Source organism: Macaca fascicularis, chromosome 20 (genome assembly GCF_037993035.2).
Source record: "Macaca fascicularis isolate 582-1 chromosome 20, T2T-MFA8v1.1".
Lineage (NCBI taxonomy): Eukaryota > Metazoa > Chordata > Mammalia > Primates > Cercopithecidae > Macaca > Macaca fascicularis.
This window is the reverse complement of record NC_088394.1, coordinates 1,404,173-1,423,498: the sequence shown is the minus strand read 5'-3', so window position 1 is coordinate 1,423,498 and position 19,326 is coordinate 1,404,173. Positions and strand designations below refer to the sequence as shown.

General features: G+C 64.1%; 1 protein-coding gene across 11 annotated transcripts; it reads right to left on the bottom strand.

Moving 5' to 3' along the window:
* Positions 1 to 275: 275 nt before the first annotated feature.
* Positions 276 to 18,598, bottom strand: WDR90 (WD repeat domain 90). 11 transcript variants are annotated; one of them, XM_065536653.1, is made up of 41 exons: positions 18,481 to 18,598; positions 18,053 to 18,144; positions 17,734 to 17,910; positions 17,541 to 17,649; positions 17,196 to 17,366; positions 16,831 to 16,939; positions 16,668 to 16,735; positions 16,190 to 16,293; positions 15,892 to 16,113; positions 15,408 to 15,476; positions 14,499 to 14,609; positions 14,280 to 14,425; positions 14,147 to 14,204; positions 13,046 to 13,164; positions 12,687 to 12,848; positions 12,460 to 12,590; positions 12,274 to 12,390; positions 11,600 to 11,835; positions 11,267 to 11,406; positions 10,899 to 11,029; positions 10,223 to 10,353; positions 9,777 to 9,938; positions 9,469 to 9,597; positions 9,111 to 9,226; positions 8,996 to 9,036; positions 8,746 to 8,877; positions 8,058 to 8,161; positions 7,512 to 7,614; positions 7,109 to 7,230; positions 6,740 to 6,899; positions 6,453 to 6,643; positions 6,178 to 6,346; positions 5,906 to 6,017; positions 5,392 to 5,563; positions 2,291 to 2,413; positions 1,966 to 2,140; positions 1,740 to 1,870; positions 1,492 to 1,635; positions 1,298 to 1,417; positions 1,103 to 1,187; positions 276 to 662 (listed from the first exon to the last, which is right to left on the bottom strand). In XM_065536653.1, the coding sequence occupies exons 1-41, from the start codon at positions 18,593 to 18,595 to the stop codon at positions 505 to 507; spliced, it is 5,367 nt and encodes a 1,788-aa protein (XP_065392725.1). In that variant the 5' UTR covers positions 18,596 to 18,598; the 3' UTR covers positions 276 to 504. The 11 variants fall into 11 exon arrangements, with proteins under 11 accessions (XP_065392725.1, XP_073884493.1, XP_045238652.2 ...); XM_074028392.1 differs by having other exon boundaries at positions 15,892 to 16,110; XM_045382717.2 differs by having other exon boundaries at positions 18,053 to 18,598.
* Positions 18,599 to 19,326: the final 728 nt, after the last annotated feature.

Genomic DNA, 19,326 nt, shown 5'->3' with positions numbered 1-19,326 from the left:
CCGCGCTGGCCCCATACTTCCGGCCCCGCCAGCACAGCCGCACAAGCGAGCCGGGCGGGCCAGAGCGGCCAGGATGTGCGGCGGCGCCACTACGTGGACGCGCCGGGCACTGCAGGCAGCGCAGGCTCCCGGCGCCAGGCCAACCCTGGCGGGCCGACCGGTCATTGCTTCAGGGCACTACAGGAGCCTTGACAAACAGCCGATTAAGGGACAGGCAGAGGCTGAGCTCAGGCCAGGAGTGACCAGAGACAGCCGGTGCAACAATGCAGCAATAATGCAATAAATGCCCATGTTTATTACAAGATAGAAATATTAAAAATTGCTTAGGCAAAAGGGCAACAGATTAAAGTATTTTCAGATCGCCAAATTCACAACAGCTTTGTCCAGACGATTTACATGAATCCTGGCCTGTCCCAGCATGAGGCCATTGACCACCTGGCTTCTCTGCCAAGCTTATGTCCAGGTACCAGCCGTGACACGCAGCACCATAGTCCCTGCTGCATCTCAGCGGCCGGAGACCTCCCACACCAGGATCTCGTTGCAGGCGGCCGTGAAGAGCAGCCTGGCAGACGGTGTAAACCTGCACAGGTGCACTGCATTGTTGTGGCCAGCAAAGTCCTGCGCAGTCCCCGTGGCACAGTCTACCAGCCTCAGCATGCACTCTGTGGGCAGATGGCGCAGGTGGGCCAGGGTCAGGGCCAGGCAGCACGCAGAAGGCTCCCCCAACCCACCCGGACTGTCCCCACTGGGCGTGATGCTGGTCGGGGGAGCCGGTGCTACAAGGGCTCCTGGCTGTGCCCTCCACATGCCACTAGGACTAGGGGGCCCATCACTGCCAGGCTGTCGGCCCGCAGCTGGGCCGGGTCTCTCCTTAAAAGTCGCTGCCACCCTGCATTCAGGCCCTGTGCTGGGCGTTGTACCTGGTTCCTCACCGGCCTCATCATCTCCTGACCCCAGGACCCTCTCTAGGGCAGGTGTCTTCACCCTACCCCAGAGACGAGGAGCCCAGGCACAGGTGAGGCACCTGTCTTGGAGCAGGGCACCAGTCAGCCTACATGGCCCCCACCTAAGACGGGCCCAAACTACATCCACCAGTACTCACCAGCAAAGCCAAGAGCCAGGAGGCGGGTCCCCGGGGACAGGCTCAGGGACATGGCAAAAAAGGGCAGTGGTATCTTCTCCACCACCTGTGGGCAGCCAGCGTGAGGCTCCAGGCCTGTGGGCTCAGGACTCAGCCAGGTCCCACCCACCACGCTGGATCCCTGGGGCTCCGGTGACAAGCAGCAGGTGCATGTACCTGCTTCTGGGAGAGGTCGTAGATGATCACCTCCTTGTCAACGCCAGGGCCCACGTACATCAGCAGCGCCCCATCCCAGGGGCAGAAGGCAGCAAGGGAGGGCGGCAGGTGGCCCTGAGTCTGCAAAGGCACAGCATGCTGTGGTGGGGTGGACGGGCGCTAGCCCTACCCACAGTGCCAGGAGCATGCTTTACCTCCGTGGTGGCAGGCATTGGGAAACTCAACCAGTCCACGAGCTCACAGCGGTTCCGCAGCCAGTCGGAGGCCCAGACGCTGACCCGCTGGTCCCCACTGGCAGCCAGCCATAGGTCTGTGCCCTCCACCCCTAAGTCTTCACACTGGGAATGGAGTGGGTGAAGGCCGATATGTGCCTTCTGCCAAGATGGTGCCTGCCCCCCCCAGCACCCCGGCCCCTGCTCCCTGGCTCTTGGGGCTGCTTTACCTCTTTCCGGGTGACACAGATGGTAGAGATCGCGGCGCCCTGGTGGTCACTCACCACACGGAAGGTGATCCCTGTGCGGGAGTGGCTCACAGCCACGAGCCCATCCTTGTCTCCAGAGAGGACAGTCTGACCTGGGACCACACCGTCACCCCGTGAGCCCCCAGCCCAGAGACTGGACCTGGGCCAGGTGAGGACGGCACCATCCCCCACACAGCCAACTCCTCACCATCGGTGGAGAAGGTAACAGTGGTCAGTGCCACCGGGTGGGGATGCATCTTGAGCTCCATGGCTGTCCGGGAGACGCTGAAGATGCGCAGGGAGCCGTCGCCATAGCCTGCCGCTAGCCGCTGCTGCTCAGGGCGGCCACAGCACCGGGGGCTCCATGTGAGGCAGAGGCAGCTCTGGGGACCCACAGTGGGGAAACTTCAGCACTCACAGGGGTCCTGGGGACACACACTCAGGCCAGAGGGAGGATACAGCGGCCCCACCCACGCCAGGCCCCCTGCGAGCAGGCCCTCACCCCATCCCCAGCCTGGGCACTCCCCACACACCTGGTTCAGCACCTGGAACTGGATCACAAGCTCCATGCTGGCCAAGGCCCACACCCGCACACTCCCGTCCTCACCGCACGTGGCACAGTGGGACTCCCCGGGGCCAAAGACCACCTCGTTCACCTGAGGGAAGCCGTAGCTAAGCTGGGGGTGTTGGCCGCTTGGCAGGGGAAAGGCACACAGGCATTTCCTATTCCAGCCCCCAGGGCCGGGCTGTCTAAACCAGAGCATGTGCCTCTGGCCCCGGCCAACTCCACATGGCGAAAAGGAGCAGTTCCGGCCTCGCGTGTGCGTCCCTGCGCTAGATGTGGGTGAGTCCAAACCAAAGCAAGCCTACTAGCCAGTCAAACTCGGTGGGATACTGAGGAGAAAGCTGTTTTGACGGCACCTCAAACACAGCAGTGTGGCCGTGTGTCCCTAGCAGGCTGCAGAACAAGGTCAAAAGCACAGACGCGCCGGGCGCGGTGGCTCAAGCCTGTAATCCCAGCACTTTGGGAGGCCGAGGCGGGCGGATCACAAGGTCAGGAGATCGAGACCATCCTGGCTAACACCGTGAAACCCCGTCTCTACTTAAAAAAAAACAAAAAACTAGCCGGGCGTGGTGTGGGCGCCTGTAGTCCCAGCTACTCGGGAGGCTGAGGCAGGAGAACGGCGTGAACCCGGGGGGCGGAGCTTGCAGTGAGCCGAGATCGCGCCACTGTACTCCAGCCTGGGGCACACAGCAAGACTCCGTCTCAAAAAAAAAAAAAAGCACAGACGCTGCTGGTTGCAGTGAGTACGCCACGCAGTCGCGTTTCTCCTCCCAAAACCGCTGCGTGCCGATCGGGGGGAAAGGCAGACGTGTTATTACGTGGGTGCCACTGACAGCTGGGACTGCTGTACTGGCAGAAAAGAGACACAGGTGCCACTCACTAGTGAGAGGAAGCGACACAGCCGGCACCAAATGTGGACATTACGTGCAAGTGAGAACACGATGCACTTCATTAAGAAAATCAGTTCAGCCGGGCGCGGTGGCTCACGCCTGTGATCCTAGCACTTTGGGAAGCCGAGACGGGCGGATCACGAGCTCAGGAGACTGAGACCATCCTGGATGACACGGTGAAACCCTGTCTCTACTAAAAAATACAAAAAAAAACTAGCCAGACGAGGTGACGGGCGCCTGTAGTCGCAGCTACTCAGGAGGCTGAGGCAGGAGAATGGTGTGAACCCAGGAGGCGGAGCTTGCAGTGAGCTGAGATCCGGCCACTGCACTCCAGCCTGGGTGACAAGCAACTCCATCTCAAACAAGCAAACAAACTCAGTTCAGCTGAGCGATGAGGGACTGCAGGGACTCAGACCAGGACGTCTCAGTCTGTCTCCCCAGGAGGGGCCCTGGGCCCTGGGCCCTGCAAGGAAATGGTGAAGTCCGGGCGCGGGCAGAACCATACAGGCGGGGCCCCGAATTCCTTACACTTCCACATCACAGGGAGGCCACCAGCGACCACAGGCTCAGGTCACGGACTCAGGACCTGAATTTCCCGGCCCTGGTGGGTGGACACACGCATGATCTACCCATACAATGGAACAGTATTTGGCCGTAAAGAGTAATGACTGGCTTAGCACACACAGCGGCCGGGATGACCCTGGAAACCACACTCGGGGAGAGAAGCCAGGTGAGCCAGTTCCTACAGAACATCCTGAACGGGAAAATCTAGACACAGAAAGCCACTCAGTGGTTGCTAGGGGCTGGGGAGGCGGGAAACGGAGAGTGACCGAGGAACAGGCACACACAAGGTTTCCTCTGGTTCCACAGCTGCTGAATATGCTGAAACTCACCTACTGAAGTGCACAGAGCTCATGCTATGACAACCATACCTCAACAAACCTGCTGCCAGAAAGGTAAACAACCCTCACCCGTCTCACACTCAACTTCCTCTGCTGGCTATCGTCATCTTCAAATACTAAAGACAGGTGTCTAAAGAAAGAAGCGAGGGACAACTGGAAGATGGGACTCGGCATCAAGGAACAATCAATCCCCGTGGGGACCAGGTGACCACACGCAGAGCTCTTAGACCCACAGGAGGAAGCCCGTGGCCGCAGCTGCTGGACCAACGCCACACCAGAAACCTGGTCCAGCAGGGAAGGACTGGCACCTGTCCTGCTGCCCCAATTCAGCCCAGGAGGCCACCTCTACTAAGGCTGCAGCTGGCGGGTGAGGGGGTGACATGGTGGCTGCCCCAACCCCATGAGGCCACGGAGCTTCCAGGCCAGGTGGTCCCAGAGAGGTGAGTGCTGTGTGCTTCTTGGAGACATGGCTCCAGCACAAGGAGGCTGCAGGACAGAGCTGGGCCTTACAGAACTGGACCCAACACCGACCAGAACCTGACCAGATCTGACCCAGACAGAGCAGAACTTGACCCAGTAGCCACCCGGCCTCCTGACCTCTTGAGCCCACGAGACTGAGTCAGCAAAGCCAGTCTATGGGAGGTGCGGGGACAGACGATGTGGGGTTTTTAATCTTTTTCTTCCCTTTGAAATGGAGTCTTGCTCTGTCGCCCAGGCTGGAGTGCAGTGGTGCAATCTTGGCTCACTGCAACCTCTGCCCACTGGGTTCAAGTGATTCTCTTGCCTCAGCTTCCAAAGTAACTGGGATTACAGGTATACATCAGGAGGCCCAGCTAATTTTTGTATTTTTAGTAGAGACAGAGTTTCGCCATGTTGGCCAGGCTGGTCTCAAACTCCTGACCTCAGGTGATCTGCCTGCCTCGGCCTCCCAAAGTGCTGGGATTATGGGCGTGAGCCCCCACACCCGGATTAATGTGGTTTCTTTGACAATTAAAAAACAAAACAAAACAAAACAAAAAAACTCAAAGCAATAGCATGGAAAGGACGGTTTGAGAACACCTGCAAGGCCTGCCAGGCGGCTCCCTGGTGCAGACACAACCGGGATGGCACTGAGGGACGTGCACACCCAAAACCTTCCTCCTGTGAACCCCAAGGCGGCCGCTGTGAGCCACTGACCGCAGGACTTGGAATAATCTGGGCTGGCGGAGATGGGGCCAGCAGGCAGGAGGGCGCCAGGTTCGGATGCCCTGCCTCTGTCCAGGCTGGAAGTCCCTCACCTTGCTCCTGTGGCCACTGATGAGACGTGTGCTAGTGCCCTCGGCCCAGCTGATGAACCAGAGCGTGCCCGCTCTGGTGCCCACGACGCCCATGTCCACACTGCCATCGAAGCTGGCGCTCACCACAGCCCCGTCCAGCACCAGCTCGCGTTCCATGAACACAGAGCTGGACCTGAGGGTGCAGGGGAGGAGGAGAGAGGAGAGAACAGCGGCTCTCAAGGCTGACAAGAGCCAGCGGGGTCCCCAGCTGAGGCAGGGCCTTCAGCATTACGTCTTGGGGCCTGGCTGTGCCCTCCCGGCGGAGAAGAGAAAGCCCATGGAGCTGGGGCTTCTGGGCCGGTGCCTGTCCTCGATGGCAGCCAGCGAGGCCCAGGCCACACCCAAGCCTGTCCCTCGGAGGAGCTAGCAGACGGCTGGTCTGCAGGGCAGTCTAGCCGGGGGCACTGGCTGCAAGCCCCGGTCAGGGACACCAACACCCACCTGCAGCTGAAACACACGGGGGTGAACGGCTCACCTGGCACCCAAGCCCTTGCACCTCAGCTCCGACACAGGCCCCACAGCCCACAGGCGAAGCCGCCCTGTGCTGCTACCGCTGACCAATCGAGAGCTCGAACACAGCAACAGCCCTGGGAGCAGGAGGAGCCATAAGGGGCCACGGCTGCCCTCCCAGAGGCCCCGGGTCACAAGGCTGCCCGGACGCCAGGGCTGGAGATGAGGCCTCTGCCCCAGTTCTGAGGATCCCAGGTAGGGGTCCTGAGGGCCACAGGGCTTCTGCAGGGCACTCACCAATGCCACCATCGTCTGCCTCCCAGGACAGGAAGCAGCGGCCAGCACGCGTGTCCCAGACACAGACCTGGCCGGAGCTGGTGCCACAATACAGCAGGGGGGGTGCCCCGTAGCACAGCGAGGTCAGCTCTCCAGCCCCCACTGTCTCTGGGATCTGCTCTCGATGCACCTGGCAGGGTACGAGTAGCCATGGGTCAGTGGTGTCCCGGGGCCCAGTCAGATTCCACCCCACAAAACGACCCCTGGGCCCAAACACCAAGCGGGTGACCTGGCACCTGAAGGCTGATGTCTGCCCCACGTTGCTGCAGGAGCCAGAAGGTGACAGTGCCCTGGCCCACACAGGTGAGCTCGCCGGCGTCCCAGGGGTTGAAGGCCACGCCATGCACCGGCTCCGGGAGGCGGGTGGAGGACACAAGGTCATAGGTGGCCGTGCCCCACAGGGCGAGGGTGCAGCCGTCGTGGTCCCCTGGGAAGGACACACAGCAGCCGCGTCAGGTGCACAGGTGCAGCCCCCCCGCAGGGTCTAGGGAAGCCTGTGGCCTCTGACCCCCCCACCACTGACCCAATGTGACGAGAAGCCTGTCATCTGGTGAGAAGGCCAGGGCCAGCACGGTGGTGCTATGGTGGGAAATGAGATGCTGGCAGAGGCCACCAGACACGTCCCAGACGCGGATCTGACAATGGTCAGTCGTGCTGCTGCGGCCCGAGGCAGAGGCTAAGACCTGGCAGGCGAGAGAGGCAAGAGGACATGCAGTGAGTGGGGAGGTCGTGGCCGGCTGGCCCCGCCTCAGCTCTGCCAGCTCTGGCTGGAGTGGAGGCTGGGGTGGCCATCGGCTCCATCTGTGGTGGTGAGAGCCCGCACTGGTCCGGGAGCTGGGTTCTGCCAGGCACAGTGGTCCTGGGTGAGGAGGAGGGCAACGTAGGCGGGCACCTGGGCACTGTGGCTGAGGGCCAGCGTGGAGATCTCCGCAGGGTGGCCGGGCCAGTGCTGCTGGGCGCCAGAGTGCAGGTCTTCCACCACCACCAGGCGGCCGCAAGTGTAGGCAAAGAAGCCTGTGCGGAGAGAGGGCGGGGCCTGGGGGCGGGGCCACGCAGGGGCGGGGCCTGGCCGAGCCGCAGGGCGGGGCCAAGGGGTTAGCATCATCCCGGGCACAGGCGCACCCTCCCCACCGCCCGGCAGCCAAAGTGCTTCCCAGGACCTGGGCTGGAGCGCCAGGAGGCGCTACCGGGAGAACAGAGCCCCACACTGACGGCTGGCGCTCACATGCCGCCAGGGCCTGGCCTTGGGGTCGAGACAGCTGGACTGGGGGTGGGGGTAAGCTCTGGGCCCCCACCTGTGTCCGGCCTCCAGACCATGTTGGCCCGCCCATTCCCGCTGTAGCCAACGACAGCCTTCAGACGCAGCCACTCACTGCTGGCGGGAGGCAGGGAAGTGCCCTGCAAGGAAGGAGACCCGGATGCTGCTGGGGCCCAGCATGGCCACCTGGGCTCCAAAGCCTGCACATGGGAGGCTGCTTTGGGGCATACCCAGGCCAGCTGCAGAGGGCACCCAGGGGCATAGATGGGGAAGCAGGGGTGGGAGGTGTGGGCACTCGGTGTGCCAGGGCCAGGAGGGACACAGGCCCGTGGGGCTCTCAAGGGCAGCTGCTGGATGAGAGGGGAAGGCGGGTCAGCAGGAGGCCACCACAGGGTCCCGTCTGGAGGCTGGCGGAGGGCAGGGGTGGGGGTGCGGGATGAAGGTGCCTCCAGGAGACAGGTGCCCGAAGGCCAGAGCATCACCTTTGGAGACCAAAAATAACCCTGAGGAGGTGCTGGGGAGCCCTGGGGGGGGCCTCTGTGCATGCTGGGGAAAAAGAGGGCTCCCAGAAACCACTCCCCACCTTGGCAGAGTGGGGGCCACGGCTGGCCCTGGCAGGTGTGAAGGCCTTGTGGGAAGCCGGGCAGGTGGTGCGTGGGGCCCCCGAATTCTTGGTGTCACTGGTGCCTGGCAGGGAGGAGGCAGAGCCTGTGACATCACACTGCCCTGTAGCTCTTCAGAGACCCCACACACTACACGCAGAGTCTCCCCGCAAGGCCCTGGTCTACCACACAGTGAGAATGCACAGTGGGGCAGAGGCCACGGCCACAGGCACAGGCAGGTGACCTCGCCTCTTCACACGGTGGACTCACCGACCGCCCTCAGGCCCCTGCACCGGCACCATCGTCCCTGCCCTGCCCTCCACTGCTCACAGGGTTGGCTGGGGGAACAGGGAGATAGGGCAAGCCCCCAGGAGCCCACTGCCGCAGCCCAGGCCCCGTCTCCAGCCCTGCCGGCCTCCTTCTCCGTGAGCAGTGACCCCTCGGGGTCACGGCTCTCCTCACAGGGTCCTTCCTCATCCGACGTGGTGAAGGTGCCTGGGCCCAGTGAAGAGAGGAAAAGCTGCCCACGTCCCCTCTCCCCACTGTGTCCCACCTGATGAGCAGTGATGGTACCTGCACCCGAGCTGGACGTGCGTGAGCACCTGCTGTCACTGGGCCTGTGCCCTCAGACCCGAATTCCCCCACTCCCCCAGGACCCCTGCTGCTCACCATCGCCACCTTCGGGAGGCCTGGCACAAATGCCCAGCCGTGGTGGAGATGCCTGAGATGGCTTGGGGACCTGCTGCCGGGGGAGCTCGCTGGCCCTGGACGCAGCATCCTCTAGCTGTCCTGTGCCCAGGCCTGGGGAATAAGGAGCCCTGTGATGTTTGGGGAGGAAGAGGAAGGGCCGTTGGGCAGACACAGGACCAGCCCCAGAGTCAGCGCAGCGCCTGCCCCCTTGCTGAGCACAGCCACTCACCTGCCTCGCAGGCTGGGGAGGGCCCAGGGAAGCTTTGGTCGCTGGAGAAGGAGGAGAGAGGGTTTCAGGAAGGCCCGGGGGGCCTAAGCAGACACAGCTGAGAGTAGACACTTGCCTCTCAGTAGTGGCCAGGATATCCCAGAGAAAGATGGCATCCCCTGCGCTGAGGACCTGCTGCTGGTCAGGAGAGAAGGTCACAGCCTGCACAGGCTCCGAGTGGCCGATGTACACCTAGAGGAAGTGGCGTCACATGCAGGGACCCTGAGGCAGGGCATGGATGCTGCCGTGTGCCCAGCCCCTGGGGGTGGTGAGCCCCACACAGCGTGAGACCCCGGAGGCACAGGAGGTCCTTGAAGGCTCACTCTTACCTCTCACCTTCTGCTCTCCCTGCCCCCACCCACACCTGCAGGGGTCTCCCGGGCCACCTGAGGTTTTCCTGATGGCCAAAGCCACCTGCCTCCCCACGCACACACCTGGGGGCCTGGGTTGGCTTGTGTCGTGTAGTCCCACACCTTGACCGCCCGGCCAGCAGCCATCAGCAGGAAGCGGGCATCCTCACTGAGCATCAAGGAGGAGCAGGGCTCAGGGTGGACACCGGGCAGCTGGAACACAGTGCTCTTGGGAAATGCTGTGTCTCAGGAAAGTGGCTGGCAGCCTGGGGCCTCCCTTCGTTGCGGGTGTGGCGATGGCCCCCCACCCAGCTGGAGGGGCTGCAGGCACAGAGGCCGGGCCTGGACCGCACAGGGAGGGCCAGGTCGGCGGGCTCAGCCCTGAGGCTCACCTCCCGGATGATGCGGCCTGACGCAGCATCCAGCACCATGACTCTGTTGGACGAGGTGGACACCAGCAGGTGGCCCAGGGCTGCAGGGCCAAAGCACACAGCCATGGCTGAGTCCAGGCGGCCGCTGGCCAGGTCCAGAGTGCCGATGTCGACTCGCAGCAGCTGGGATAGCAGCAAGTGGCCGACAGTCAGGTCCCCAGGCAGAGCTGGTGCCACCCAGGGCCAGGCCTGGGAGGGAAGCCCCGGGGACACTCACTCGGCACCCAGGCAGCACCTGCCCTGTACAGGAACCTGGCCGCACCTGGACCCCACATGGCTGATGTGTACTGTGACAGGAGGCGGGACAGGGCCTAGGTCCTGCTCGAGTGGCCGTAACCTCCCTCCTGCCCCTGCACCCAGCCTTTCATGGCCCAGTCTCCCTGGACCCAGGAGGGCTGCAGACTCACCTCGTCCAGGGAGGCCGAGCCCATGACTGTCACTGTGTGCCTGGAGGGTCCCACGAAGGCCAGCAGGCGGCCATCCCTGCTGACTGCCAGAGTGCTGGGGCTCGCAGGGGCATCCGGCGATACCATGTCCGCTGTGGCCACATGGGGCGGGGCAGGGGTCAGCTTGGGGGGAGGGAGCGCCGGGGTACACGTGGCCAGGGCCCAAGGAGGCCGCTGCCCCTGCCCCCACTTTCGGGAAACACCAGCCCAGGAGCTCAGATGCGTCACAGTGGCAGAGGAACGCCAAGGTGCCAGTGGGTGCCAGGCGCTGCCAGGGGAGCTGGGAATCCCTGTGGGCTAGCAGTGGTCACAAGTGACCACTCAGGTGGCCCAAGTTATGGTGGCCGCAGGACAGGTCAGGTGCCCGTGGCTGGGTCTGACCCCAGCTGCTGACCTGGAGCTTGGGCTGCCTGCCTCCTCCTGGGCACAGACCTGGGCTGACCTCTGGCCTTGGGGGCCGGGGAATGCTAAACCACAATCTTAGGGCCTTGACAAGGTGACTGAGGCAGCCGCGCCGCCCCACAGGACCCAGCCACTGGACCAGGAAACCGGCACGTGTGTCGAGGTGTTGGCCTGCACCAGACCCAGGCCTCTCCTGCCTGGAGGAGTCCCCTGGAGCGGCTGCGGGGGGCCCAACCTGCCACTCGGAGGACATGCCACTGGGGGTCTGCACAGTTGTACTGGGCCAGGGAGCCCCGGGAGCAGGAGCTGAAGAGCAGGCGGCCGTCAGGGGTGGCGGTCAGGCCAGTGATGGCTCCTTGGTGGCACCTGCAGTACACACAGGGACCCAGCTGGCGCCAGCCCCAAAGCCCAGCTAGGACGTGAAGCCCCAAGAACCACAGGTCCCTCGACCTCCAGCCAACCAGTCTGGCCACGGAAGTCCCCGTGGGGCAGCAAAGGGTGGGGCTCCGGCCAGCGCTGGCCATCCTGCACATGACCCCCGGCTGGCCACCCCAGCTTCCACCGCGGGGTCTCCGTGGGGCTGGTGGCTGGCTGGGCACTTACGTGTGTTCCACCAGGACCTCAGCGGCCTCCAGGCTGAAGGAGCGCACAGCCCCACTGCTAAAGCCGCAGAAGAAGATTGGCCTTGTGGGGTGGAAGGTGACGGTGCACGGGGCCTCCTCTGATGATGTGAAGTTGTACAGCTGTGGGACAGGGGCCATGCTGAGGGGAGGGCAGGGATCACAAGGGCCCAGAGGTTCTCCAGGAGGCCCAAACCCACCGGGCCGACACAGCCTGGAAAGACCAGGTCCCTATAGGCCCCCCTCACCGCTGCTGACAAACCCCTGCTTCACGACCTCCTGGCCTTCCCTGCCGCGCTGCCCCTGCCAACCGCACCTGCTGCAGGGTGGCCAGGTCCCAGATGCGGACAGTGCGGTCCTGGGACACGGTGGCCAGCTGTCCCCGCCTCTGCTCCGTGGCGAGGGCCAGCACTGGGGCGGTGTGGGAGCGAGCCAGCATGTGGTACACCCGGGACGGCGTGTCCAGGAAGCCCAGGTGGCCCGAGGAGGTGGCGGACAGCACACGGAGGCCGTCGGGGCTGACACAGACTGAGCTGACGGGGCCCTCGTGCTCTGTGGGTGGGGCGGGGTCAGGGACCTCCCAGGGCCACCCCAGGGTGAGTGGTATGCCAGAGCCAACCCTGGGCAGCCACTGCTCAGGCTTCAGGTTCCCAAGACCTCAGCAAATGCACTCCCTGCTGCTCAGAGTCCCGGGCTCCACATGGCTGCAAGATGCAGCTCCCTTGAGACCACCACTCCGAGGCTAGGCAGGACCCAGGCTGAGGGGCTTCGCCCACTACCCATGGCCCACCAAGCCCTTCTGTGAGGCTGCCCTGTGGGCCGCCCTGGCATCAGCCGCCCCAGGGCTCAGGACACGTTGCTTGGCCCCGTGGCTCCCCGTGCAACCAGGAGCCAGGGCGGCTGACAGCAGAGCCCCAGGGACTTGGCCTTCCCTGCCCCAGCATCCAGGCGAGGCTCTCCCGAGTTGGAGGAGCGTGCCTACAACCTCACCTGCCTCTAGGAGCACCGAGGAAAAGTCCAGGGGCCAGAGCCGCAAGTAGCCATCCGCAGAACCCACAGCACACATGGCCGGGGAGAGGCTGAGGCTGCTGATGGCAATGCCGGGCCCTGGGGGCGGGGGGGCGTCAGTACCTCAGTGTCCCTGCCACCCTCGCCACATGGCAGGAGCCCTCTCACCTGTGCTGAAGGTCTGCTTCTGCGGGTGGGGGCCGCCCAGAGTCTGTGTGGGGAGCAGGCGGCGGGCATGCCGCACGACCATGCACTGACAGTCGATCTCCAAGATGTGGCCGCTGCGGCTGCACACGAAGCTGCCCAAGAAGGCAAGAGGGGAGGTAAGGCCCTCAGGGTACCAGGCACCAGGGCCCCCACGCTGGGGCAGGCTGTGGGGAAGGGCAGGGGCTCACAGCATGGCAGCCGAGGGCTCCGGGCAGCCGTCCCGGGCCTGCTTGAAGGCGAGGTCGGTGAACTGCAGCACGTGGTGCTCCCCCAGGTCCACGGGGCAGGAACGCAGTGCCCCGCCACGCAGCCGCCAGAGCCGCACGCTGCCCTGCCCACACGACGCCATCCTGCGAGGAATGAGAACTGAGCACCGCAGCAGCCCGCAGTGCCCTGACCTGCCAGGAGACGTGATGCACAACCAAGGCTGGGAACGACGGTCCCCGAGCCAGGGGGAGGTGCTCGGGCCGCAGTCCCCACTCCAGGACCCAGTCCCCACTCTGGGCCTAGACCCTCTCCCAGCATTGTGGATGGGCAGCTGCATCACCTGGTTTCATCAAAAAAGGTGACCCGGAAGGCCTGGACGTCAAAGTCAGTGTGCGCCTTTGCCAGAACAACCACCTCACCGCCGAGGCCCACCTGGCCGGTGCCCCAGGCCACCACCATCTGCAACAAGCCCAGGCTGAGCCCGCACAGCAGGGCCAGTCAGTGCCGCCTTGATTCTGCCAGGCCCAGCTGAGCCCCACCTGGATGTGGCTTTTCTCTCACGCAGAGACCAGCCTCTGAGCGTGCGGCTGCGTAGGGTGGAAGGAAACCAGCCCCTCCATCTTCTCGCCCGGACATGTGGCAGCTTTGGGACGACTACAGAGACCCACGATGCTGAGTGCTGCATCCCATCCACAGAGAAGTAAAAACCCACCCGCAAGCTGGAAGGCAGATAAAAAGCAGCTCGTTGCCGGGCACAGTGGCTCATGCCTGTGATCCCAGCACTTTGGGGGGCTTGAGGTGGGAGGACTGCTTGAGCCCTGGAGTTTGAGACCAGCCTGGGCAATGTAATGAAACCCCATCTCTACAAAAAGTTAAAGAAGCAAAACGCTAGCCAGGTGCAGTGGCCCACGCCTGTGGCCCAGCTGTCTGGGAAGCCGAGGCAGGAAGACGGCCTGAGTCCAGCTGGCAGGGAGGTCAGGGAGGGATCGAGGCTGCAGTGAGCTGTGACTGCACCACTGCATCCCAGCCTAGGTGACAGAACAAGGCCCTCCCTCAAAAAAAAGTATTCTAAAAAAGTGCCCCCACCGAGACGCCAGGCGCTTTGGCTGTGTGGACGTGCCACTGATGCCCAAGCGTGGGTAGCTGCAGAGGCTCTGCCATGTGAAAATCTCGTAACTGCATCACCAGCAGAGACAACGAGGCAAGGCGTGTAAATGCTGACTGAAACCGACTCCAATGGCCGATAAACCAAGACACGTGAGAAATGTGAGCTGCTGGTGCTTTCTGTAGAGAGCAGGTGGGCGGCATGAACACCGGAGTGCACAGAGCCGGGACCCAGGATCGCACGAGATGGAGGTTCAGAAAACCAAGACCCTTCAAGCTGCCTGCGTGCATCAGGACGGCCCCCCCGGCCCCCAGTCCCCGGCCAGGGCCCGGTTACCGTCCTCCCGTGGCGGTCCTTGCCAACCCCGCAGAGAAGGGCTCCGCTGTCAGAGAAGCTGTGAACAGGGGGAAGATGGTCAGTGTCGCCTGGGCTGACCCCCACCCCCTGCGTGGGGCAGACCTGTGCCCACCTGAGGGAGCAGACGACATGCACTGGGCTCTGGAACACGCACAGGCACCGCCCGGTCTGGAAGTCCCAGAGCCGTATCACACTGGGGGTCCTTGCCTGGGCCGAGGCCAATAGTGAACCGCTGCCATCCAGCGCCAGGGCACACACCTAGGAGGCAGAAGGGTGAGGGAGGGTGCAGAGGCTGCAGGTGCGAGCTGCCCTGGGCCCGGGCAGCACCCACCTTGTCTGTGTGGCCGAGGAAGAAGCGCTGCTCCCCCGTGTCCACGAGCAAGACGACGATGACCGCATGGCACGGGTATACAACAGCCGTCCCGTCTGGGGTCCACAGGGCCTGGCACAAGGGGGCACAGAGCTTAGGACTGGTGCTGTGCCAGGCCCCTCCTGGCTGCTGGGAGGTCAGCTTCACCTCCCACTCCAGCCGAGGGAGAGGGGGTGGCAGGCCTGGCACACACACCTGGGCACACAGCCACCCAGGAACAAGAGAAAACACCCTGCACACACTACACACACGAGTCACAGGCTGCAGATGTCAAAAGAACAGCTGGAACACGCAAGCAGGCACGCGTACACACACGCACAGACGCCTGTCCTCTAAGCCCCGCCTCCAGTGCAAGAAACTCCGGGGTGGGGATAACAAAAAGCCAAAGGGCCCCCAAACACTCAGAGCAGGCACCCAGCAGGGCCTGACAAGGGCCCAAGGCCACTGGGGCAGAGGGGAAGGCCACCTCCTCTGCCATGGGGCTCCTCTCCTAGAAGGCCCTCGCCACCCATCAGGGACCCACAGGTTGTGCCCACAGCCTGGCCCCACGCTGCTGGTCTGGACCATCAGAGCTCTAAAGACGTGAGAGCTCTGGGTCTTCGGGGGGAGCACTTAGCCCAGCCAGTGAGTAAGAGATGCCCGTGACCCTGAGAGCCCCCTGGTACCAGGAGGTGACAGCAGCTGTGGGCGGGGCAGATGCCTGAGCACGTGGGAAGCAGCAGTCTGCAGGGGGACAGGACCGCTGTGCCGAGGGGGCTCGGGAGCCCACACAGCCACCACAGGACATAGGCCTCTCCTTTCTCCCTGTCCCATATCAGTGCTCAAGGCAGCCAACAGGAGCTGCTCTGGACACAGCCACAGGAGCCTCACCTGTCTGGTGCTGTGGCCCCCAAAGCCGATGACGCCCTTGAGCCTCAGGATAGGGTCCGGGAGGAAGCGCTGAAACAGCCATTCACATCAAGGCCCTGGAAGGCTCAGCCAGGCCCCCAGAATGCCCCTGACCAACTCTAGGCCCCGCCAACCCCTAACTGGGTCCTGCCTCTCAAGAAGACTGCCTTGGTCCTGGGTAGCTCCTGCTGGTGTGCTACGGAGGAAGCTGGGACTCCGGCTGTACTGCCAAACCTTCCAGGGTCCCCCACAGACTACCTGGGGCTGGGGCACTGGGGGTGAGCAGAAGCCCTTCCTCACTCTTTGTGGACAGAGATTCTTCCCCAAAGCTGCCTCCCACCAGCCTCAGGAGGTTGAATCAGAGATTGTCAGAGACACATCCGTCCTGAATGCATCTCGTGGCAGGCCACCAGCTGCCCCGGCCCACACATCGCCGGACCCCGCCTGCTGTGGGATGGGCACTCACCTTGCAGGAGCCGGCGTCCTCAAGGGCCACAGGCACCTCAGTCGACTCGTGAGTCAACACGTGGGTGCCGGCAGCAGCCGTGTGGACGTCAGAGGCCTTCACCCGGGCCCAGGGCTCAAGGCTATGGAAACGGGGGCCATCCACGTTGGAGGCCTCTGAGCGCTCTTGGGACAGGCTGACCTCTGGGAAGGGCCTGGGTGCCAAGGGGGCCTGGCTGGACTGTTTGGGGACAAGTGCCCATCAGTGCCCTGGGCCATCACGCCCCAACCCCATCTCAGAGGACGAAGGGAATACTCACGGCTGTGGGGCTGGGTGTCTGGACCACTGGAGACACACTGAATCGCACAGGTTTGCTGGAGGCCACTGGGCAAGGGAGAGGGTGTGGCCCCGGCCCCAGGAGGACTACAACAGAGCAAAGACCCCCAGTGACCCAGGGGTGAGCTATGCAGAGCCCTGGTGAAGGTGACACCTGGGGAGCAGCAGCAAGTGGCCCAGCCTCACAGGCTCTGCAGGACCCACAGCCAGCATCCCACTTCCGCCCTAGGCCCTGAAACCCTTCTCTTCCAGCTAGAAAGCTTGGGGCCCCCAGGTACCCCTCACACAGACCTCTCACCCATGTGGTTCTGGGAGCTCGGACAACCTACAGCCTTCCCTGGGTCCCTGCACCAGCTGCAGCCAGCACACCACTGGGTCCTTTCCCAGCCCTCCCCTCTCCTACCAAGCCCCACGCACCCTACAGGCCTTAACCTGGGTCCCCGCTGACCCCACAGGCCCACCTGCCTCAGGAGGTGAACCGCTCTTCTCCATCGGCTTGGAAGGCACTTTCAAGCTGTCGCTTGGAAACCTTGGCAGGCAGAGGGACAGTCAGCGTCTGGGGGCCCAAGGGCCACCTACCCTCCCACCACCAAGGCTGCCGTGGAAAAAAGCAGAACCACTCACCGGACATGGACATAGCGGTCATGCCAGCTCTCGCCCTTGGGCACAGGGAAAGCCATTTCCCGAGGCATAGGAGTGACAGGCAGCTTTGCCCACGGGGCCCCAGAGAAGGCTACAAGAAGCAGGGTTGTTCCAGGTCAAGGGAGGCTGTTTGGCCACCTGAGCACGGGGCACCTGCCAAGGCACCGCCATACCACCAGCCCAGCCACCACCCCACCCCCCGGCTGCCTCTGGGATGGGGTTCTGGCCAGAGCTCAGAAACAGCACAGCTTGAATACTGTACTTTCCTAAGCACCCTGGACTCGGGCCTCTCCAGGGCTGACAGCATGGGTGAGACGTGGAGTGGGGAGCACAGGTGCGGCCCTCACCAGGCTCAAAGCACAGGTCGCTGGTGTAAAGGTTCCTGACCAGCAGGCTGGCGCACAGCCTGACGCTCTTGAGATGGCCGTAGCGACGGTTCAGGTAAACCAGGAGAATGTCCTGCAGGTCGAGCTGCAGGAAGGTCCAGCGGGCTCCATGGGGGACCAAACCCACCAGATCTGCAGGACAGGCACTCAGGGTCAGCGCCCACCATCCTGACAGCCCGACTCCCAGAACTGTGAGCTTGTGCCCCCGCCAGGTTGTCCCCCAGGCCCCAGAGGAGCCTCCCTGGGCCTGCACCAGCTCTCTCCAGCCGCCTGTCCTGGACCATTCACACCCCATCTCAGTGTCACCTCTCTGGGGTGTCCTGGCCTCCAGGACGAAGGGAAACTGGAGCCGCGTGGCCGTAGATTTAAACTCCTTGAAGAGGTTGGAGAAAGACACACGGATGACCTGGTTGTCCTGTGGGGACGGAGCAGGGCCTTGAGGAGACGGGCCGCAGGGGTGCTGGGGCTCCCATGCAGCCCCCAGCCGCGGGCTCTGTACCTCGGTGGACACATCCAAGTGGATGACGAAGTGCTTGTTGGGCAGGGGCCGAAAGAGCACATACAAGTAGCGCCCGGTCAGCCCCAGGGACTGGGTGCTGTTCTTAGGCAGCTGGATGTAGTTGGCGGCAGAGACTGAGCCCCGAATGCGATACACGGCGCCCTTCAGGGTCTTGTCCTGGAGAAGCGGGAGCCCACGTCACCGTCACCGACGGCAACCAGGAGAAGTGCAGCGGGGGCGAGGGGACCCCTCGGGGGCGGGGCCGTTCTCCCGGGGGCAGGGCAGGGGTGTGGGCTCCGGGCGAGTCCCGGCCGCCTACCGTCACCACGGCCACGTCCCCCTGCTTGGCGGAGCGCTTCCACTCTTCCACACGGAAGTGTCTGAAGACGTTGAGGAACGGGTGCTGCCACGCTGCGGGGAGCGGGCGGCGGGCGTCAGGGGGCCCAGCCCCGCGAGCCGGAGCCACTGCGGAGCTGGGCCCGGCCTCGGGGACCAGGCAGGAGCCGGTGGGGCCAGGGCTCTCCGCGCCTTCCCCGGCGACGCCAACGCCAGCGAGGCGGGCGGGACGAGTCCGGGCGCCCGAGGGAAGCCAAGCTCCGGGAGCCCGAGGGTGGGCGCCCGGCAGGCGGTACTCTGCCCGAGCGGGGACTCTGGTCTCGGGGCCTAGGCGGGGGCCCTGAGCGCCCCGGCCGCCGACCCTGGACCCCGGAACCCGGGAACCCGGGACCCGCGCCCGCCGCGCGCTACCTCGGGCCATGGCGCCGCTCGAGCTTCCCGCCTTAGCGTCCGCGCGCCCGGCGCGGGACATGCAGCGCGGCGCCTGGCAACGGCTGCCTGACAACGGTGCTACTTCCGCCGTCATGGCGGCACCCTGGCCACGTGACTTCCCCCTTGTAAGCACCCCGCTGACGTCGGCAGCCTCCAGGGTTGCTCCGGCAGCTGACCCCGCTGCCCTATGCCCCGCGGGCCTCCCGAGGCAGCCCCCTGTTAGCCCGACCGGCTTCGAAGCCCGGGAAGGTTGCGGACCCTCCCCCCTGCCCACCTGTCAGCGCCTCGGCCGGGGCTCCTGCCGCGTGCAAGCAGCAAGGCGAGGTCGCACGGAGGCCTGGCCATGCCACGGACAGCCGGGCCTCACCCTGCCGCTCTCTCGCCGTCCGGAGGCCCCTGGTCCACACCTGGGTACCCTGGGTCCTGACTCAGGTGGGCTGGGTCACCCCAGCTCATCAGGGAAGGTAGTGCCGGCGCCCGCGGAGTGCCTGGTTCCCGTGCTCGTCCTGGCAGGTTCCCCACGCACTCCTTCGCTCAGTGTCCCGCGGCCGGGCCCGCGGATTCAGAATGGGGCCTGGCGTTCTGAGACATAGCCCCAATCCTGGTGGTGGGGGGAGGTGGTCAGGACCTTTTCATGTCTTTAGGCCTTGAGTCTCGGCTCTGGTCCCAGTCAACGCCAACGGGAGAGGAAGGAGGTGCAAAGTGGGGTACACAGACTTCCAAGCAAGGTGAGCTGGCCAACGTTCCTCCCACCTGTCAGAGGGCAGCTGGGTGAGAAGCCAAGGGCCTGAGGGGACAGGGCTACAAGGGGAGTTTGTGCTGGGC

What these genes read in the sequence shown, in the direction of transcription:
- WDR90 (XM_045382717.2), bottom strand. Translation starts at nt 18,595, where the DNA reads ATGACGGCGGAAGTAGCACCGTTGTCAGGCAGCCGTTGCCAGGCGCCG. An exon ending in ACCTTTTTTGATGAAACCAG is followed by an intron (nt 12,849 to 13,045) that starts GTGATGCAGCTG and finishes CATTCCTCGCAG; the next exon opens with GATGGCGTCGTGTGGGCAGG. An exon ending in GAAGCAGACCTTCAGCACAG is followed by an intron (nt 12,391 to 12,459) that starts GTGAGAGGGCTC and finishes CCCCGCCCCCAG; the next exon opens with GGCCCGGCATTGCCATCAGC.